Raw genomic sequence first — 21525 nt, forward strand, 5'->3', positions numbered from 1 at the left:
GTTTTGGATATGATTTCATTTTGGTGGGAGGAGGTTGAGACAGAGTTTCCCTGTATAGTCCAGGCTCACTTAGAAAACTTAAATCCTCTCCCCTTAGTTTCTAAGTCTGTGGTGACAAGCATGCACCATCATGGCAGACACTGATTTCATAAGAAACCAAAACAAAACAAAACAAAACACTGCCCAGTCTTGGAATACAAATGGTCTAACCTCATAGGTTTAGATACCTATAAGCTCCTGGAATATGTGTATTTCAAAATCTGCTTGGTACTCTGGTACATTTCAGGTGGGGAATTTTTGGTCAGGAGCAAAGTGATATTTGTCTTCCTGGATGCTCATGCTGGCACCTTCTGACATCATGGAATTGGCGGCACAGAGGTTGGTCACATGTCTGATGAGAACAGAGCTTAAATGGGCCTCAGTTCTCATCAGCTTCACGCCTGTGAAACTCCATAGAATGGAGATGTTCAACAAGCTCTGGAAGCATTTCCAGTGCAACCTTCTTTCTTCTGAAGCTTAAAGTTGCATGAAATTCCAGTAAGCCACAGGGAAGCATTTGAGTGTGTTCACTGGCCGGTAATGCTTAAATAACTGTGGTTATACGCTTTCAACGTTGGAATCACTAAAGTTATCGTCAGCCTTAGAATCACCGGGCTGAGCATACAGCAAAATGTTCTGCTTTTAAGTAGACAATTTGACAGATTATTTAAATCAATAAAGAAAACTGCTCTTCTAGACAAAGCAAACTACTGGTAAAAGAGGTTTTGTGTGATAAAGGGAAGTTTCTTCTTTTTCCTTGTAAGTAGTTACATTATTTTTACCTCTGAAATAGAATCACCTCCTGTATCTCCGAACAGCTGGTCTTGCAAGTCTGCATTCTATGATGACAAGTTATATTTTCTACTGACTTCTGAGGCACAGTGAGTTCATATGTTTTAATCAACTTGTGCATTTAAAAATCTTATTGAGGGTGTATAATATGCAAGGCTTTCTGTGGACGTTTTGAAAATATTAGAAACTTACATTGATTTTAGTTCAATAGAACTTTTAAAAGAATGGAATGTAGAAATCTGCTCTGTAAGACTGGCATAGTGAACTGTGTCTAATTAAGAAGTTTTGTTTTCAGGTCTTTGAAAAGAAATGGGTGGGAAGAACAGTAAGCAGAGATGTTAATTTAAGATAGATCTGGTGAGACAAAGCCAAGACCACGTGCAAAAGTTACATGTGGTGTTATTAATTCACTGTGAAACCTAGTCATGTGGTATTATTAATTCACTGTGAAACCTAGTCTACACCATGGAACTTCAATTCTTCAGATTCTGGCTCCAGGTTTTTAGTTTGGGGTATTTTGTTTGCTTGTTTTTTGACCAAATGTAGCAAGCTTGATTCTATTCATCCACTTTTTAATTTTGTTTTAGTAACTCATAGACTACTCTTAATCTTAGTTTTTTAAAATGCTTAAACTCATCTGGATTCCTCACATAGTTTCAACTCTGTTCATAGCTCATATTTCTGGTTTCCAGTAATTTATTTTCTTGACATTCAGCATCTACCATACCTCCAGCACTGTGCTAGGCACACAGTATGTATATTCTGGATAGTATCTCTGACCTCAAACAATTTCTAGTCTTCTGCAGGGGGAATGCCAGGGTGGGATACATAGAGAACGCTGCTGAGGAGGACACAGTTTACTGTGAGAGTAAAAGAAAAACAGCATCATGGAAACTTAGAACTTTCATCATGAGAGGAGTCCAAGGGTGAAGAAATGTTTTACCCACAGGAAGGAGAAAGGAATTTTATAAGGGGTATAACTGGAGAAGGGTACTCCAGAAAAAACGAACAGTCTACACAAGGCAAGTACCTTGCTTCCTAAGATATGGGGATGACTAAATGTATGAAGATCATCTAGGATCCGCTAGATTTTACTGAATAAAATAGCAGAAGTAACTTCCCCATCAGTCCATCTCAGTCCTAATAAACACAAGGAATAAATCCTCCTGTGTTTTCTGAATACATTTTCTATCTCTCTAATGCTTGCTGGTCTCCCCCTTCATCAGAGAGCAAATTTTATGCTCTGAGACTTAAGCAGGTGATCTTATCTTGCTATTTTGAATAATGTTTCATTTCTATTATGTTTATTTTTATAGTTTATTTTCATTGTGGTAATTGAACTTTTCAATTCACAGCATTGATACGAAGTTTTCTTTGAAATGACTTTATTTTAGTTAAAATGCAGTCAATCAAAAACAATATGCAAATAATAATACAGGAGGTACATGGCAACAACATGAAGTTGGTATGTCAATGACTGGGATTTCATAACATTGGAACAGAAGATCAGGAGACTGGAATGAAGATTGATGATGGTGGTACCTAGAACCATTTGGCAGAAGCAGACTGTGCAGGGCCTCCTAAGTCAGGCTGAGGAGTTTATCCCTGGGGAGCCATGGAAGCATGTAACCAGTAGACAAGCCTGCGAAGATGTGAACACTAGGATTCACCGGCAGATGTGAAGTATGGCCCAGGGAGCTAATGAAATATGTCGGTCAGGTTGTTAACATCCCCATGAAAAGATGAGAGAACAAAGATAGATGGAAGAGAAGCAGGAATGATCTGACAGCATGTCTGATACTCAGTTGAAGTGGAGGGCGAAATCTAGAATATTGCTCAGGTGTGGTGTGGATGGTGGCGGCAGGTGTCTCTCCTAACCAGATGAGGGGATATTTTCCAGTGTAGTTGCTTCTTTGATGATAACTAACACGATTTTGACCCTGAGTGGAACTCTCTGTCTGTTAGCATCATCACAGGGTGAATGCCAAGTCCTTCCTTTGCATTCCTACTTAACTCCCCACACAGAGTAGTCCCCGAAAACGAGTGGTGGAGCTAGCATCTGTTTATGCTGTGAAAGGGACGTCTGTGGTCAAATAATGGAAACTATGTAATGCTCTGTGACTCAGCCCTGAAACTTTCTAAGGACCTACAATATCCACGAAAGCCTTCTTAGTCTGAAAACATTACTCTAAATCCTCTTTAAGTCTGACCATTTCTAGGATTTTGTTCAAAGTATGGTTTTATGATTTCAGATTTTTAAATGGACACATATCTGTACATCTTTATAAAGTACAGTGTGAAAATTTGATACATGTGTAAAATCTGCAGTGCTCATTCAGCGTAATTAGTGTGTTTGTGTTCTGAAGTCCATAGAGGAAAATGCTGAGAACAGAGCTCTGAACAGTGGCTCATTCTAAAGGGAAGCTGGAGTGTGTGCAGGATTCCTGTGTGGTGACTTTTTGTGAGCGTCATCTCATAATCATGACGTGGTTATGCGGCTGTCACTGCTAAATTCTCTTCTCCTTATTCTCCACAGTGAAGAGAGAGCTTAGGATCCAAGTGGAACTTCTTTGGATAACTTACTACAAATTGATGTTACAATGAAGCCTTGTTCTCTGAAAGAGATAAAAAGCTCACTTTTGGCCTCATAGGGGTCTGCAGAGACCCAGATAACCATGATAACAAGAAGTTCTTGTGCCATGGCAAAACTTTGGAGAGCTTAGTAGCCTTTCACATCAAAAGGAAAGTCAGTGAAGAGAAGACAAGTGTTTTCTTAACATAATGCTAATGATCAGAGATACAAAGTTCCTACCTGAAAGATTATTACTTTAAAAATAAGAAAATATTCCTTTGTGTTTTATGGTGAGCTAGACTTACAATTGTTCTCAATAAAAAATATTTCATTTAAAGGAAAGATTATACAAAAACAATTATGTTAGACTCCATCGCTATTAACAATGCTTATTTGCAAGAGTGATGACTGATATGAACTGAAATCTTGCAGGATGAAGTTTTAAAGGACTGAATGCAAATAGCTTGACTAAGAAATCCTGTTTTATGTATGGAGTGAGGAGTAAGTCAGAACTGGGAGAATTGTTGGACAATGGAGAAGAGCCATAGCCACCATCGGCATATGATTTTGGTGCTAATCTGAGACCTGACGCCCTAGTTTTCTCACCCTGAAGACTTCTTCTCAGATTGTACTTTTTCAAGGGACTGGAATATATGTGAACATTGTGGGTAAAAACTAAAGTCAATGGGTCTGTAGAGTCAGATATACTGTAGGGTTAGGAAAAGTTTTTGATTGTTCCATTAAAAATTTGCAATGAAGTTTGAAAGTGGCATTATGAAAACTACAGTCATGTTTCATTAAATTTATGTGAAGTCATAGTGAACATCACAAATCATTAAAGATTACTGAATAGCCGTGAAAAGGTGGTTACATAAGAAACACACTGCTTATGAAATATACAAAGTTCTCATTTTTAAAGCTATAACTATGAATGCTATGCGGTGATGTGCCTCTCAACATATATTTGTTATTATAATTTTCTTGCTGACATGGGATTGGTGAAATAGTTTATCTGATCAGTTTGTGCAACAAAGTACATTTCATTTGGAATTGAGAAACTCAGATCTCCAAGCTTAAGAACTTGGAGAAGAAGGAGCTGATGGAAGTCTCTGAACTCCCAGCATGCACTAGACATTTTCTAGCTTCCTTACAAGTGCTCATGTTTAAACTTCATGAACCACAGCCCTGTAGGCAGAGACCAGGAAAGCTGGAAGAGAAAATTATCCAAGTTCACAAAATTGCTCTGCTGTGTAGTCACAGACCAGGAAGAAGTTGCCCACGTTCACAAAGTTGCTCAGTGGTGGGGATATTACTCTGGCCACAAACATTCGCTTCATTTGAATAGAGGTTGCCGCTTACACATGCAGATTGTGCATTCATTCCCAGGGCTCTGCTCAGTTTCCTTAGAAAGCAAATGTAGGGAAGGTGCATTGAGTTGCTACGCCAAGAAAACAGGGTTCTGGAATATCTGTAATCCAAAAACAGAGAGGCTCATTCTTTCAAAAGTGAAACTTGTTTTAGCTGTACCTTATGCTACATAGGTTAAGAAAGTTAGAAATAAAAAGACCTATTTGTGCTTGGGTTAGGGCCAGGAGGAGTGTCAGAGAAATTAGGTAACATATATTATCTCTACAACTCCCTAGATATGTTATTCTGAGAAGGATGTTTCAACCTTCATGGGCCTAAATTTTCATCATTCTTTTCTAGCATGAAGTGAAGAGAATAAAAAACATAAAATATTTTTTAAGTCATAAAACATATTCCAAGATTATTGCTATTTTGCAGTTCATGTCTTTATATATAAGCAAATCTTTACACAAGATATTAAAGATCTTTAGATTTAAAGGTGTTAAGTTCTTTAACATTATTCTTGTTAGCCTGTAGTTTAGTGGGAAGAGATACCTTTTCTTCCATCAAATTCTGTTCCAGTAAGTTTATTTGAAACCTTTAATCCCAGCACTTGGGAAGCAGAGGCAGGTGGATCTCTGTGAGTTCCAGGCCAGCCTGGTCTATACAGTGAGATCTAGGCCAGCTGCTTAGGTGGTAGCATCACCTCATTCTCTGCCACTGTCTCTCATTTTCTTAATAAAAGGGTAGGTGATATTGTTGTGATAGGCTACAGCAAGAAAGTTATTTTCCTAAGGTAGTTGATTCCTTCAAGTTTGATCAAAATTCAAAACCAGAGAGGTCCAAATATTGCATGACCAGAGTGTCAATGGGAGCCAACTAGCACCTTCTTGGGTAGGATGCTGCATCTTCTGGACCAACAGAAAGGTTTGCCTTTCATAAGTAAAAAAACATTTCTGTCCTACAAGTTAATCTTTTAGTGTGATACTTTCCTTACACTACTTTCAGTGAATCAATTTTCGAGATGTCAAGGCAGAGAGAAAAAGAGATGTGAGAGGACAGAGAAAGAGAGAGAGATTCTCAGACACCTGAAATTTCCTCCCCTTCCAGTATCTTAGGTGTTCAGACTTCAGCCGGCTTTTCTTATCCCCAAATCCTTGACATAAAGTCATCTTGTAATTCAAAGTTGGAGCAGAGAACAGAGACTCTATAGGCTGGTGAGAAAGACAAAATTCTTCCTACTTTGCAGAACCAGCCTGGATTTGTTAACCATAATTGAGTTAACCATAATTGAGAATTGTAGTCATTATCTAGACAATTTGGCTAGAACTGAGTCTTCACTTCTTCCATGTTCTTTTAAATATATCGTCCTGCCTGGAATGTCATGACCACTCAGGTAAACAATTCTGTTCACTTTGGGAGTAGGGTAGGCAAAGCCTCAGCATAAACTGAGGAAAGTATCCCAGTCTCCAACTTCTAAGGATTCTGCACATTTCCTCATCTGTTGTTTGCTTGTTGGATGAATAACTAGTGGACCATAATATTAAACTTGTGGCTTCCGAACACACAAAGGCCACCAGTTATGTCTTGACATCAAGATTGCTTTTGGAAATGATGTTAGTGGTGCTATTATGAGGTAATAGGAATTGTGTCCACATGTGGAGGTGAGCTTTGAGAGGAAATCTCAGGTTATGCTCAACCTCCAAAGCAAGCCATTGCATACCTTGAAGGATTGCTGACATTTATTCCATATTCCTTAAAAGCTCTCCATCTATCAGAGACAATGATGAGAATGGTCGAAATATATAAAAAGTACACACAACTATCTATTTGTTAAAATATGGCTTTATAAGGTTAAGGTTAATAAGAAAAGTACTATCTTCATTCTAAGATGTCTTACAGTGTGAGGAGCATTTCGTGCATAGGTCCTCCCTGAGCAGTACATTGGGCATTGGCTTGATTTGTTTCATTGATAGAATGAGGAGAGTGTAGAAAATCGCTTTTTAACTTTCATATAAAGCTGCAGGCATGACAGGAAGTAAATTTAAAAACATTATAAGAAGCTTAGCATGATGTCTTTGAGGCTCCTGTGGCCATTAAACACTTTGAAACACAATAACATTTCTTTTCTCTCTCATGATTGCATGATACTGAAGCATGGACATTTCCATTAAGTCACTGCAGATCATAGCAACAATTAGGATCCACTACTTCATATCCTAAAATGTTTCCCTCTGATGTTTTGGTGAATGGGGCTGGAGTGGCTATGGAAGGGAGCATGCTATTGATTGTGTGGCTCCTATAACACAGAGTAAGTGATAAACAGATTTGGGAGGGAGGTGACTCAAGGATGGGCCATGTGGCAAAAGCAACAGACAGACAAGATGATCATGATGTCCATGGAGCACATTCCTACGCTAGCACAGGTGTCAAGGCAAGATGGAAGATGCTGGTCTAACAGACTGCATTAGTCTGCTGAGCAACACGCCCACGTCTCCACAGAGTAGCATTTTTATTGCAGTATGACTTTCTTGGAAAATGAACAAAACTTTAAATAAATCACAATTACTTATTGCTTAGTATTTGAGATAATAAATTCTTTAGTTTATCAGTACCTCACAGCCTTCAAATGTGCATTCTTCAAATAGCTTCAATTACATATATATTCTTTCTCCTGAACAATAAATTATTCTTTTCAAAAATGAAAAAAAGAAAAGGTACAGAATTTCAAAGCAAAGAAAAAAACATATATTTTAAACATTTATCTTAAACTTATATGGAAACAATTCTCTATGTTAGATGTTTAAATATAAATAATAAATGACATTATGTTATTTACAATGTTATACAGTAGGTTGAGAGAGTAAAAACTACCATTAACTCATAAAGACAATAAATGATTTGAGAAAACATCCAAGTACTATACAGTATGTATTTACAAAAGAATATATAATAGAACTTGTGATGTGTGGCCATTTCCTTTTGTCTACATTTCTACATAGTGTTTCATGGATCTTTGTGGATAGAAATCTCTGTGGATGGCAGAATGTAACCAGGTCTAAAAGGTAAGACCAGATCTTCCTTATTCACCAAAATGAGCCATATATTTTAACCTCAGATCTAAGAGAGGAATAGATACTGAGCAAGTTACCCTGGATAGACTCCACCTGTATAGACAGGACACGGACACAAGAAAGAGATGGCATGCTGCTGCTTGAAATACATTCTCTCCTACACAGAGGACCCTTCTGTACAAAGCTGAAGGCTGTCCACCAGGCACTCTTGCGGGTAGGTGGAGGACAGGAGGGAAAAGCAGAACAGAAAACAAATCTTGAGTGAGTGAAAAAGGAGTTTGGTGTCAACTATACCACCATGATATAACACTTTGTGGTTCTGTTTTTCAGACCCAGGAAAGAAAGTTAATGTCAATTTCTGAACAATTTCTATTCTGTTAAAACCCAAGACATCTCCTCACATTCTGGGAACGCAGGTGTGCATTCCTTTGCATTGCCACAGCTCTGCCGGCTTTCATAAATGGTGGCCGAGAGTGACGCGGCAGTGAAGCTTGGCAGAGATGCCCCTGGGAACACAAATCTGGAGGCTACAACAGTAGCTCTGAGCAGTCAGGTGGTCTTTCTTATGAAGGAAGCACTTGTTCTTTGGGAGAACAGGCTGTCACCACTAATATGACCTCCATGGGTTGCCAGAACCAGCAGAGGAAAAAGAATTCACATGTATTTGCAATTTTCAGATTTACAGAAATTCTCATACTCAGTACAGTGCTGCTTGTTGTTTTTATCAGAAGTCTATTTACTTTTCAGAAGGGGCTGTCTTAACATTCCAATGAACAATACACTTGGAATAGAATTTTTAAAAAATAACAGTAGAGGTTTCTTCATTGAAAAACTACAGAATGAATCAAGGCCTTCAAAGGCAAGGTTATAATAATTTAAAGACCCTCTTCATGCTTACTGTCCTTTTCTCCATATTATGAGCTGACTAATCTCTGCAGATCTGGGAAATCAGTGCAGCCTTCTACTTGACAGAGGTTCCTCCGTGCAGGTTAAAAAGCAAAGGAGGATAACGTTGAGCACAGAGAAAGTGGCGTATGAATCATGGCAGGAAATGAGAGATATCAAATGGTAAGAGTAACATCAAGGAACTGCAAACAGCTTCTCAGTAGATCTTAGAAAAGTGAAGGCGTATGACAACACGGACTCATGGGCAGCCTGAAGGTTTCTTCTAAGACCTATTTGCATGTCATTTCCCCCTTTGAATTTGTAACATAAAAATTTGATAAAGAAATAGATTCAGCTTAACTGGAAACAAGAAACAATAATTGTCACGGATTTTTCGAGCCCCCATTAACCTGTTTTCCATTTTGCCCCATGACTCCTGGGTGCCTACTTGGAACTTCAGCAAGTTCCAGCCCTGACTGACAGATATATCAGGCAGGGCATACAATGGGGTCTGCATTTTTTTTCTTTACTTTCTTTTTTTCATTCATTAGCAGTAATTCAAATGTTAATACCTATAAACCATCACTGGATTTACAGTCACAAGAGAACAAAGTTTAAACCAATCTGAGTCCTGCTTTTGTGGTAGTGTGGGAAAAATGAAGAGAAGGGGAGTGGAAGATACAGGCTGTCACTAGAGAGATCAGTCCACGGGTGAGGGTCACGTCCGTAAGTAATGGTGCCATCCTCCCAACACTACTGACGTTTCTTAGTGAGGCCTCACTGTGGAAAGTTCCTGCTAATCACAAATCACATGCACATTGGCCATTCCTGGCAAAAAAAGATTCATGCATAGTTATGACTTAAGACAATGTTGAAACACAAGAGAAACATCGTAGGAAGAAAGGAGTGGTCAACCAAACTAAGGTGTCAGCTGGATCACACAGCTGCTCTCCCCCCGTGATTTCTACGTTAATTCTTTCTAAACACCCTACCACTGGAACATTTTCCTACAAGGATAAACCACTGCTATGTACCATAAGCACATTGCGCTCTAGAAGGAGTTTGGACATTTGGCTGAGTGTGCTCTTGGGGCAGAGGGTTTCATGCTACAATGTGTCTCTTCTGGAGCCCAGAAGACACAGCCAGCCAGTGGGTCCCAAGTCAGTGAAAAATGCAAGTCAGAAAACTATTGCACCTTTATCAGCTGTGGTTAGTTGGTCAACAGATGAGTTGCTGGGTCATTGCCCCCTCCAAAAAGAAAGTAGAACTGAGTCCTTTCTAAGCTGTTAGATTTATCCTGATAGCAAGCCAGATCCCATTCTCTAGGCTATACTTAAAAGTGTTGCTCTTTGCGAAGAACAACAATAATAACAAAACGTTAAAGTCAATGGTAGCTCCTTTTAGCAAGAGCAAGCTGTCTTCTGATTAATAATATAGTTTTTAAAAATCACAGTATTACTTTCTTCCTAATATTTAACATTACTTAATGCAGTTTCTTGCTATATTTAATAGTAGCATGCTGTTGGGTCTACTATTATCTCAGAGCCCAATGAAGCAAATCTTTGGCTGACAGACTAGAGAGAACTCATTTCATATCCCAAAGCAAAGAAAATTTCGTACAAAAGAGAAGAGTATTGGGATGGATGTGCCATTTCAAGACAGTGTTGTTTGGGTGCTACTAGAAGCAAACAGAGGGACAGCTATAAGTCTTGCAAATCATACATCCAGTCAACATCATAATGCAATGCACAGGAGCAGCAAAAACTGAATATATGGGAGACTTTGCTGAAATACTGTGGAAAAGCAATCACTGTAACTGTATAAAACTTGCTCTCGACAGAACATAACATAAAGGCACCATTGATATCTTTCTCGTTTTGAAATACTGTAAAAAATTGCTACATATGGCACATAACACATTTTACATACATATATTTAATTTATAAAAGTTTTTTCCTGTTTACTATTTGCAGAACTGCTAAAATAAAATAAATTGTTTAATTTAAGGTGGAATACTTTATTATATAAAATAAAGTTTTACAGGTGAATCTATGTGTTTATTTGACTTTTATACAGCGATAGGGTCTTGGTTAGCAATTACACTAGACAGCCTGGCCTGTAATTCTTCCTGTGTGGAGAAGCGGCCCGCTGGGTTAGTCCTGCTGTCAGCCAGGCGGAAGGCAGGGGTCGCCGCCTCAAGACTGGCTGCCAGGGGGTTCTGTATTCCCAGGAATGGTGTGTCTTCACCTACTCTTTCGTCTTCGGTTTCACTCTCTGAGTTACTGCTCACAGAGCTTGTGTTGCTGTCCATTTCCAACCTGTTGGCAATGTGGCCATTAGGCTTGGTTCTTTTGGCCCGCCGGCTGTTGGCGAGTTTCTTAACAGGCTCTTGAGCTGGCTCATACTCCTGGGTCGTTTCATATTCCTCATCCTCCACTACCCTCAAAGGGCTGGGCGGGAGGCTGGCACTCTCATGTGCAGGATTGTGATGGAAAGAGTTGACTTGCTGAGGGTGGTGGTCATATTTCTTTTCCCGCAGCCTCGGTGGTGTCACGAGAAGCAGTGGTCTCTCTTCCTCTACAAAGGGGCTGACTGCCATGGAGGGCATAGACACCGTCATGCTGGACACGGGTGGAGACATTTCCGAAGGGGGTGATTTGGGGGAGCTTGGCGTGTGGAAATCTACAGGTGACATACGAGCCGGGGTGGTCATGGCTGATACATACCTGTGTAAGCACAGAATACCCTGCATGAGTATGGTGGAATAAGAGGCGTGTTAATAGGGAGGGGAAGGGGACAGAGTTCACCACAGGATATAGTCAGAGAACAAGTCTTTGCATACTTCTTAGACTTTACGCTAGAAGTTCAGCACCCTTGGAACCTAGCGTCATAAACCGTACAGGAGTCATGCAACCATCAGCTAAATCATCTATCTCGTTAAAGCTTTGGGGAGTTTTAATCTCATCATGAGTTTAGGGAAAAGCATGTGAGCCAAGAAAACAGGGCTCCCAAGAACCTCTCAGCTTATAAAGACCAAGGCTCAGGGACTTAGGAGGGAAAGAAGTATTCTTAAATACTATACCTTCCTAAAGGCCAAGGGGTCTTAGAGAATGAAGCCCAAATGGGGAATGGAGGAAGATCTAAGATGAGTTGCTGATAGCTGGATCTGCATGCATTTGGATCTGTGTGCCTTGTTTCTCCTTAGCTCAGCTATAAGGTTATGTCTTATGAAAAAAAAAGAGCATAGTGACTTAAGATTTATTCCTGATAACAGTGTAATACATTTGTGTGATTTTCATTGTTTTCATGAAATGCTACTAGTTGACAATCAATTTTCAACTGGTCATTTCAGAGTGCAGTACATTCAAAGGTCAGCCTGGGAAAAACCTTGATTTGGTTTCATGTTACCACAGTGGAGACTAACTACAGTCTCCTGTCTACCTCTCTTCCAGATCCCACCACTGCATCAGCCTTGGTTCCCTCAAAGGAGTGCCTGCAAAGATCCACTCTGGGTCCAGTAAGCTTCTGCAGCTACACAGGGGCTGTTACCTTAAGCCATGCCACGTCTGATAAGAGTGCCACCTTCACCAACAGGACACTGCATGACTTCTTTCTGGTACCACGTCTTCTTTCCCTGTCTTTTGGTGCTGAGGTGAGTCACATTTCTCAGCTTTTGATAAAAATGTTTCCAATGACTAGCACTAAGAGACTCTTCTTTGCACTGACACTCACAGAGTCTAATTTGATGTGATCTGTGATGACACAGGATCTTGCTCTCTGAACTCCAACTAACAGGAAGAGGAAGCCTATTTAACTTTCCCACTTGTTCAAGATTCATAGCAATGTGGAGGTGAGATCCAGCTGGGTCTAAAACTGGAAAGTGTTTCAGAAATTGAAATATTCATGGCTCAAGTCTGAAGACATTTTGTTTTGGGGGTACTTAAATTCGGCCCTTTGAGAAATGCTAATCCATGCAGCCATCACATACAAATGATTCATCTGTTTCTCCCATGGTCTTTCTGTTCATGTCTAGTTTTTAGTTCTAGTAGTATATGGATGATGCCAGGAAGTCTCCTCCAGCAGTGACAACCCTCAAAGACAGGCTGTCATGATGAGGATAGATTTCATCTGACCTCCTTTGCATGCTTCAAGAGGACTGAATTGAAATGGACAGACTTCAGCATGTAAAAATATAGCTACATGATATTGACTAACATTCTGAGTCAGTTTTAGACCCTACTCTTCCATAGATGTGTGGTAAGGAGAATACTAATTTCATAAGTTCTTCCTCTTCTGAAACCACTTTGGGGGTAAGGTAAGATGTGATCAGCAGGCACTCTGACCTGAAAGCCCCCAGTGGGGTCTTCATTGCTCTGCTTCTATGTCCATAAGTGAAAGGTCTTTCAAAATCATCTCCACCCATATAACAGCCCAGTACACAGGGGCATTGGTGTTATATTGATCTTTTAGTAAATGGACGAGGATGAGACTGAGATAACAGCAAGAGGATAAAACCCCCTGGGTCGGAAAACCAAGTAAGACACTGCAGATGGGCTAAAAAGCTGTACCTTTCTTCCAGCAGAGGTGAAAATGGATAAAGAGAATATAAATGCAATATTCCTAGTTAATGCCTCTTCCAATTTACTTTCTTCCATTCGGTATTTTGCCTTTGTAGTTATTTTTCCATTCCAGCTCAATTTCTCCCAAAAGGAAATGTAAATATTCTGGAATAAAGGGTCATACGCAGGAAATATCTGCTTTGAAAATCACCCATGAAAACTGCCTGACTCAGCATACAAGGCATTTATTTATGCATCACTTCTTGGAATTTCATAAAAGGGATACTATGTGATGGAACACAAGCAAGTGCTCCCTCATGACCGTCAGCAGTGACATAACCCTTGACTTGATTTGATTAAGTCTACAGGTAGGAGATCTAGCACATGACAGCATGAGGCCAGGTCAGTCACTGAGGTAGGGTTTGGACGGTTGAGCAACTGAGATTAGAGGAGGGTCCCGAGGAAAGTGGGACTCAAAGTGAATCTGCCTTTATGGTCAGGTCTTAGAATTCCAGCCCGCTGCACCTGCTGCAGCACATTGCTCAGCTCTGTAGGAGTCTGTTGCCTGTCAGCCCCTGGGATGATGGGAGATGCTCAGAAGAAAGGCATCAGTCAAATTAGGGGATGACTCTGTCAACCAGGTGTACCAGGAAACTGATGCCCCTTGTCCTAAATGGATATATTTCCTTAGGTGAGATGCTCTCAGGGTTCGCTTACTGAGTAAGGTTCTCCTTTGCAGTACCTCTGCCCTTCGGTTTTACCTTTCACTATGAGGAGAGTCTCGGTAGGAGTCAGGGGTTTCTCTGGCATGCCTGAGGAAGCTGTTACATTCCCGAGGACCTCCCAGGCCATGAAGACGTCCACGTGGGCCCCCACTTGGGCTGCTGTGCCTACTGTTTTCTACTGATGACATCATGATTACAGAGTGGCTTTCTGAAATGATGCTTTCTGTACGACCGTTACTCCAGCTACGGGGGAGGGGGGGAAACATGAGAAGCAGTGAGATAGGTTTACTTAATTATACACAGAAATTGCAATGAACTCTGAAAATGAAAATGACTCTGGAAAATATTTCATAATATTGGTGCATCAGTAGCCCAGAACTGATCCTTGCTATAGATCCTTGCTATAGAGAGAATCGTGATTAAGGTTGGTTTTGTGAACAGGCAGTTTATGTATTTTCTCATTTACTCCATAAGTATTTATCAATTGCCACCATGTATTAAGTATTACTGGAGCTTCGCTGCTCTTGAGTGGCTTGGGTTAAGTAAAGGCATTGCTTGAGGCAGTACTTTGGGAAGTCTGGCACTGCTGTGGGTAGACTGCAGTCAGCATGTGATTACCAGGACATCTGAGAACTGAGGGCTCAGCTACTTTGACTGCTCCAGTTCCCAGGTGTCATTTCCCCTGGAGTTCAAGTTTTGGAAGTCAACTTTGAAGAATTACACAGAATCTAGACACATTTTCCCAGTGTAGCAATTCAGTAAGCAGCATAGTGGGAGTCAAGACATTTTCTAGGCTGGGAAACAGCAAACCTGTGAGGTAGGTATTTTTTTTTTTTTACCACTTTTTATTGTTTATTTTTAATGGAAAAACTAGGCTCGGGCTCTTCTAGGCAGAAGCAACTGACAGCCCAAATCTGTTGATATTCAAAGATGTTGTATGTTACTGCCTCCTAAGCATCTCCTTTTCCTTTCTTTAGAAATTGGAAGCAAAGGTTAATGCACAAAAAAACTTGATTATTATGAAATGCTATTGGAATTTTTTTATCTTACCTGTGACTCGGAGTTTGGGTGACAGTTGTAGAGTGATGAGCTGTTGAAGTATAATGACTGGTGGAAAATGATGTCTCCGCTTCTCTCTCAGCAACATGCTCGCTGGAGATGACGTTTTTAGAGACATATTGCTGGATAAACAAAGAGACACAACTTTAAGTTTCGTGTAAATAAAAACATTAATTTACTAATCTAGGCAGAAATCTGTTTGCAAGTCTGTTCACGACAGCTTTCTTCTCTCCAGTGGCCCATCAGCAAATTCTCTTGACCACTGACTTTCAGGTTAGATAAATGGAGTGAAAAAATACTTCCTGGGTGTTTGCACAAGATAGCTCCTAAAATCACAGCCACATCTCTTCTCCTTTCCTAGCGTCAACAAGAATTTGACACAAATTCTGTCCAATATTCATTTTCGTCAGGATTGTTTTAGGTTTAAAAAAAAAACCCTGATAACTTAGTGAAACAAACATATACGGATAGCGTGCCTTGTTTCCAAATTCAAATGACTAGAAATTTTAAAGTTTCAATTTTAGATCTTTCTTTTTGAATTTCATAGTACCTATGTTGCCTTACTGATTTTTAAATATTTTAATTTGTCATCAGTGATAAGTCAAATAAAGTACTAAAAAATTTGAAAGGCTTACAATAATTGTCAAGGCCTTAACAAAGTGCATACTATACCTAGGACATTATGTTTAGTACCATCAAAACTCAGTAGCTATGATAGTTTCCTGTCATCGAGAAGCTATATTTAAAAGTTTTTGAAGCTGTGTTAAATACTGTTTATATTTCTAACAAATTAAGTCACAGGAAAGGAATGCAAAGGAGTATTTGCTAGCCAGGCTGCTTCACAGTCAGCTGAGCTGTGCAGTCTAAAGAATCTGCTCTTCAGAGAAGCCTGAAATACACAACTTGAATCATACTTCACAGGCTAGCTCTTTCTGTTTACGGAAGTACTCTTCCATCTGCATCTTCCTGGGAACAGCAGCTACCTTGCTAACGGTGCAAAGTGAGCTGCTTCTGTTGAATGCCCACTCTATTTTTGCTTCTTGGAGGCAACCTGAACCCAGTGAATCTAACAAAAAGAATATTTAACAATTACTGAGCACGCTAAGGTGCACAGGCTTCATGTATATTATTTTATTTAATGAAGTGGGTATTATTTTTAGGCCTGTTATCATAATGAGAGGGTTACCTATAGTTATATCAGTTGTAATCCATATAGTCATGGTCCAACAGGGTACTGGAAGTCTGTGTGATGAATCTTGGTGATAAGATAGTAACCATTAACTCTAGACTTGAGTCTATGATACAGCTTCTCCACTCAAAACACCTTCTCTTACAGGACAGATGTGGTAATGCAATACAATTTTTTTGGTCTTTTTTGAGACAGGGTCTCCTTGTAGCCCCAGCTGTCCTGGAACTCACTATATAGACCAGGCTGGCCTCGAACTCACAAAGATCCGCCCGCCTCTGCCTCCCAAGTGCTGGGATTAAAGACGTGTGCCACCACACCCGGCGCAATACAATTTTTTTAAGCTTTTATTTTATTTTTTTAATGTGTATGAGTGTATTGTTTGCATGTGTATGTAAGTGCACCCGTACTGTGCGATGCCTGCTGAGATCAGAAGAGGGCATCGGATCCCCTGGAACTGAAATTAGTGGGTGCTGGTAATCAAACCTAGGTCCTCTGCAAGAGAAGTCAGTGCTCTTAACCGCTGAGCCATCTCTCCAGCCCTGCAATACAAATTTTAACCTACATCTATTTTTGAAACTATGTATTAGAGAGGAAGAATGATGTTACGCTCAAACACAAAGGGCAACACTTTAAAAGCCAAGAGGTCTGGGAATAGCTCTGGTCTTTATTGAGGAAGAGAGGTTTGGAAGATGATATGTAAACAGTCTCAGCACAGAAGAGTCTATGATCTAGTCAAATTTAAGAGGCAAGTGCTTGGCAAAGTACAAACACAATATTTGAGTGATTAAGGACACATTTCATCTGGAGGACCTGACAGATGAGGGCCTGATGGAAGGAGCCAGGGACTAAGCAAATGCTGCAGTCTCCTGGTTTTGCTCCTGTAAGCCAGTTTAATAAGTTCCCTACCTTTCCATGCCCTGATTTCCTCCTTTGGAAATTAGAACCACCAAATCATACGCACCATGGAGGACCCTTAATGAAAATACCTCAAAGCCCTATGCTTGGTTTGTTATGGATCAATTGTATACTACAGTAGCCTTCATTTACAAATTATTATAAATAAAAATTCCTTCTGATTCTTTTATTGATTTTGTTATTTTTTTATTTGTTTTTCTTTCTAGTTATGGTTTCTTTGCGGAACAAACCCAAAGTATTATCTGAGTTCCTTAATGAACCCCGCATATGAGAAAAAAAGCACTGATTTTATAATAACCAAGTTCACGTCACAGTAGCTTTCGGTATTTTCTTTTGGTGAAACCTTGGCTTCCTGGAAGCCCTGGTGGTTAATGGCAGCAGTTAAAAGCCTAAGAGCTTTAGAAAATAAATATCGAGGTGCCTGAACAGCAAAGAGATGCTTGGCTTCTCTGTTGGTCAGAGTCAACATACATTCACCAACTGTACGTTCTCTGGTGGTGGGTTGGGATGGTGAGGGCCGTTGGCTATGTTCACCATGTTGTTCCGCTCTGATCGAAGGCTCTGACGAAGACGATCATGAAGCTTTTTCCGCTGTTTTCTGGATATGAAAAAGGGAGTGTTTATTTGTTCATATTGTTTACATTTTTTAGTACAGCCGCACCTCTATTTTACTAATACTAATGAGGAACTCGGGGCAGTGAATTGGTGGTGAGGATGAGGGAAGGGATATAGAACAAATCTTCAGAAAGCAGATTTTAATACCTGGATAGAATTCTTATAGAAATCTAGCAATTGTACTAAGGGAAAATTTAAAAATGAGAAAACAAGTGTTGATATTGGGCTAAAATCCCAACTTTCACAGTACACATTTTTGTCTAAGTCCTATAGATGGCCATTGGTTTTACATACTTTGTGCTATGAAATTGATAAGGCTGATTCCATGTATAGATTTTTCCCATGGAGTTCTTAAGAATATGAAGTTCACTTTAGATCTGTACATTTTGCATAGTCACTGTGTGTGCATATGGCACGAGTATGCATGGGACTACAGACATATTTTGCCATTACATACTGGTAAAAGAGTAACATGACTGTATAATTGCAATGCTTTCATATAACTGGGTGGTAAATATTGAGATTTGAATCTAATTACACATAGGCCGTCAAATCCTGGCAACATGCTAAACCATGGGCTGGTGTGAAAACACAATCCAGGCCCTTGATTTTGTGGCATGAAATAACATTATTTTTGTTGACTAGTTCAACATTCAGATAGATCATGACATTTCTGTGACTAATTTTGACAAGAAAATACTGTGTCATGAGAAAAAACATACAAAAATCCTGTGGACTGAGAATTATCACTACACTTGAAGTGGAAGTCAAATGTGGGTGGGAACGTGAAGGAAGCCATGTCAGACATGGAAACCTGCAAAAGCCACACACATGGACTACATACGTATTTTAAGACTTTCTCTAACTCTTTTTAGGCCAGTTTTGCTTGCTTTACCTTTCACAACGATCCTTTGTACACCACACATTTTGAGAGCATTTACTGTAGACCTAACTAAACAGAATTGAAATGCTATCACTTTAACTTTAGAAAAGTATGTTTCAAATGCCATAAAGTATCTCCTTTATTTCTTCAGTTTCTGTACAAGATGGACTCATCCTCAGTTACTGTACGCCAAAAGCATCTTGGCATTTATGGTCCTAGTAGGTGAGGCCTATGTGGGACTCTAGGCTTCCATACAAGCCTGTCATTCCAAACCTTTATCCATTTACAGGGCCTGGGTCATTTAGAAATGTTCCCTTTCACATAAATAGATGAAGATTTCCAATGTCTGTGACTGGGAAAGGGTCACAAAATGCATTACTCGATGAGAAAGGATAGGGGCAAGTCCCTGTGCTCTTTTGCCCTCCAAGCCTGGGGCATAAAACCTGGCACTGCAGACCCCTGGCTGTCTAAACTGCCTCTGCGCCCCAGGGAGTGGGAAGTGCCAAGGGGGAAGGTTTACTTGGTCTTGCAGTAGGCCACCACACACATGATGCCGACCACCAGCAGGGCGATACAGATGCCTGTTATTGTCAGGACTCTCTTCTGATAGAGCTCCTCCGCTTCTGGAAAGGGGCAAGAGCAGATGTCACCAAGGTCATTTACAGTCACCAGGAGTTACCACCACTGAACAACTGGCATGCTGCATGACACTGTCCATGTCCACAAGATTATGAGTACTTGACAGTTCTTTACATTTACACATTTGTCTAAGGTACAACATGCTATGTGCTATACTTTAAGCACAAATAACAAGCCAGCTGGCCATTGAAAGTAAAAATGTTGTATTTTACAATTACTCTAATTATGAACTCTAGATATGTATGATATTAAATGGAGAATCATAAACATTCATTATAGAATAATGATTTGGTTAAAACTAAACAGCTTTTATTCTTTTTGTTAAATACCTTACAAAAAAATCTCTTGCAAAGACAACAGGAATCAATATCGATAAAAGGAGCTGGGATTGACAACACTGAGACCCACCATCCCTCTTTTCTCCATTTACCACCCTCTACCCCTGACCTCTTTCCATTTCCCCACGTTCTACGTGTTGTCACTTCATATCCAGTGGTCTTTACAGAGATGTTTCTAGCTTAAATAATATTAAATTAAAAGATTTTTTAAAACATGAACTTGGCTTGTGGTTAGCAATTAAGGCAAGAGCCCCATGGTTTAGCAGTAGAACAGGCAACATAAGAGAAGTCGGGCACCATGTCTGAGAAAACTCAGCATGACGGTTAGAATATTCTGGGGCCAAAGGGAAATTCTGGTCTTTAGTGGAAAAATGGTTATTGCCTCATTGTTGAACTTAGAAAGCATATTTGTGTTAAGAGGTCTGTCACCAACACAAATGATATACAGTTTGGACTAGATTGCACATTCTTGTATGAACCAACTTGGATATTCTAAGGAAGGGCGGTGCTCAGAATGCTGAGCCAAAGGTACTACCATACTCCAAATGCAGTAAGTCTGTAATTTATGGATTTTTTTAATTTGTGAATTAGTTTCTTTGGAGGATGACTTCATTATATAAGGTAAGTCAGGCTGTTAACACGATTTGTAGGCTTAATTGGGACACTGATCTCTTAGGAACTGTCCTTCCAATAATCTAATTTAGATTTATTGGAAGATCTTCACAAGTTTGCTTAGAAAGTGAACTTACCTGGCACAAAGTAGCCAGTGTAAATGGTTTGTCTGCTGTTAAAATAATTAATAGCCTGATCAAGAAGTGCAGACCATGGAGCCGCCTTATCCGAGCATCAATAAGGGCCCCACAAAAAGTATTTCCAGCACATGCTTCCAATCTCAACGGCTACACCTTTCTCTTTGTGGAGAAAGGGCAAGTCACAGGAAGTTTTCTTGAAATGAAAAAGTGAACTTTAATTTCTAGCGTATGGTGGACCTTATCACAAAACCAAACATTTCCTACAAGCCAAGTCCATGGCAATCAAATTTCAGTTAACAGGTCAAGAACATTGTCAAATCAAATTAATAGAGCACTGATTATTAAGAGGAGAACAGAAGTCAGTGGGTAAAAGGCTAGGATGCCGAAGAGATTATACAAAAACAAACTGAGAGGGATTGAGGTAAAAAGGAAAAACAAACCGAGAGGACAGACAGACTGACAGAATGACAGAACGAGGAAGTCAAGTACAAGGGAAAAACAAGGTTAAAAGTTAGGGAGCCATCTGGAGTCCCTGGCATGCCTAATACTAAGGGGAGAAAAATAAAGAAAAGAAAACCAGGGGGAAGAGATGCGTGGGGGGAGGACAGGATGCAAAGTGGGAAGGAAGGGTTGTCCCATACAGCATAACTCCTAACCCAGGCTAGCCGTGATGTGGAAGCCATGATTAGAAAGCAAAGCGGTGGTGCACTGCGGTGCCACAATATGCAGGAGACATACAGTCGATGTCACAGATGTGTGTGTGTGTGTGTGTGTGTGTGTGTGTGTGTGTGTGTGTGAAGACACAGTGTCTATGTCACATGTGTGTGTGTGTGTGTGTGTGTGTGTGTGTGTGTGTGTGTGTGTGTGTGAGCTACCAAAGTCTAACAAGGCCATAGGAGTGCTTATTTGATAATTCGTCATGTTGGATGCCTCCCCACCAACTCTGCAGAGTCACAGGACAGGGTGTTAGTTTTTATGAGGTATTCTGCGAGTTGATGCCCCTGTCGCCTCCCGCCCTGACCTTGGAATCCTGAGTGCCTTTTAGTATGTGTTCAAGAAACAGAGGTCTCCCTCACTGCTCCTTCATGGGGCTCCTTCACATGGCACATGGTGGATAAGAAAAACAGTGTTGGTATTACCGC

At 40.1% G+C, this 21525-nt stretch overlaps 1 protein-coding gene and 1 long non-coding RNA gene across 15 annotated transcripts in view; one reads left to right on the forward strand and one right to left on the reverse strand.

Annotated features, from left to right (window-relative positions):
• Positions 1–622: 622 nt before the first annotated feature.
• On the forward strand, positions 623–14018 carry LOC115072358. Its single transcript, XR_003851403.1, has 3 exons — positions 623–752; positions 833–920; positions 12162–14018. It is a non-coding gene; the product is annotated as an uncharacterized LOC115072358 (long non-coding RNA).
• Positions 8558–21525, reverse strand: part of Nrg1 (neuregulin 1) — a 206820-nt gene continuing 193852 nt past the window's right edge. For 9 of the 14 annotated variants that reach the window (XM_029569254.1, XM_029569252.1, XM_029569253.1 and 6 more), the window contains 5 exons: positions 19175–19277; positions 17628–17754; positions 15044–15174; positions 14030–14236; positions 8558–11435 (listed from right to left, as the gene is read on the reverse strand). In XM_029569254.1, coding sequence (XP_029425114.1) covers positions 10778–11435; positions 14030–14236; positions 15044–15174; positions 17628–17754; positions 19175–19277 — 1226 coding nt within the window. In that variant the 3' untranslated portion in view covers positions 8558–10777. Of the gene's footprint in view, positions 11436–11791; positions 11934–14029; positions 14237–15043; positions 15175–17627; positions 17755–19174; positions 19278–21525 lie in introns of all 14 variants that reach the window. The other 5 variants (XM_008844930.3, XM_029569255.1, XM_029569262.1 and 2 more) reach the window with 3 other exon arrangements.

This window comes from Nannospalax galili, unplaced genomic scaffold, assembly GCF_000622305.1.
Source record: "Nannospalax galili isolate Female #2095 unplaced genomic scaffold, S.galili_v1.0 scaffold680, whole genome shotgun sequence".
In the NCBI taxonomy this organism is placed as follows: Eukaryota; Metazoa; Chordata; class Mammalia; order Rodentia; family Spalacidae; genus Nannospalax; species Nannospalax galili.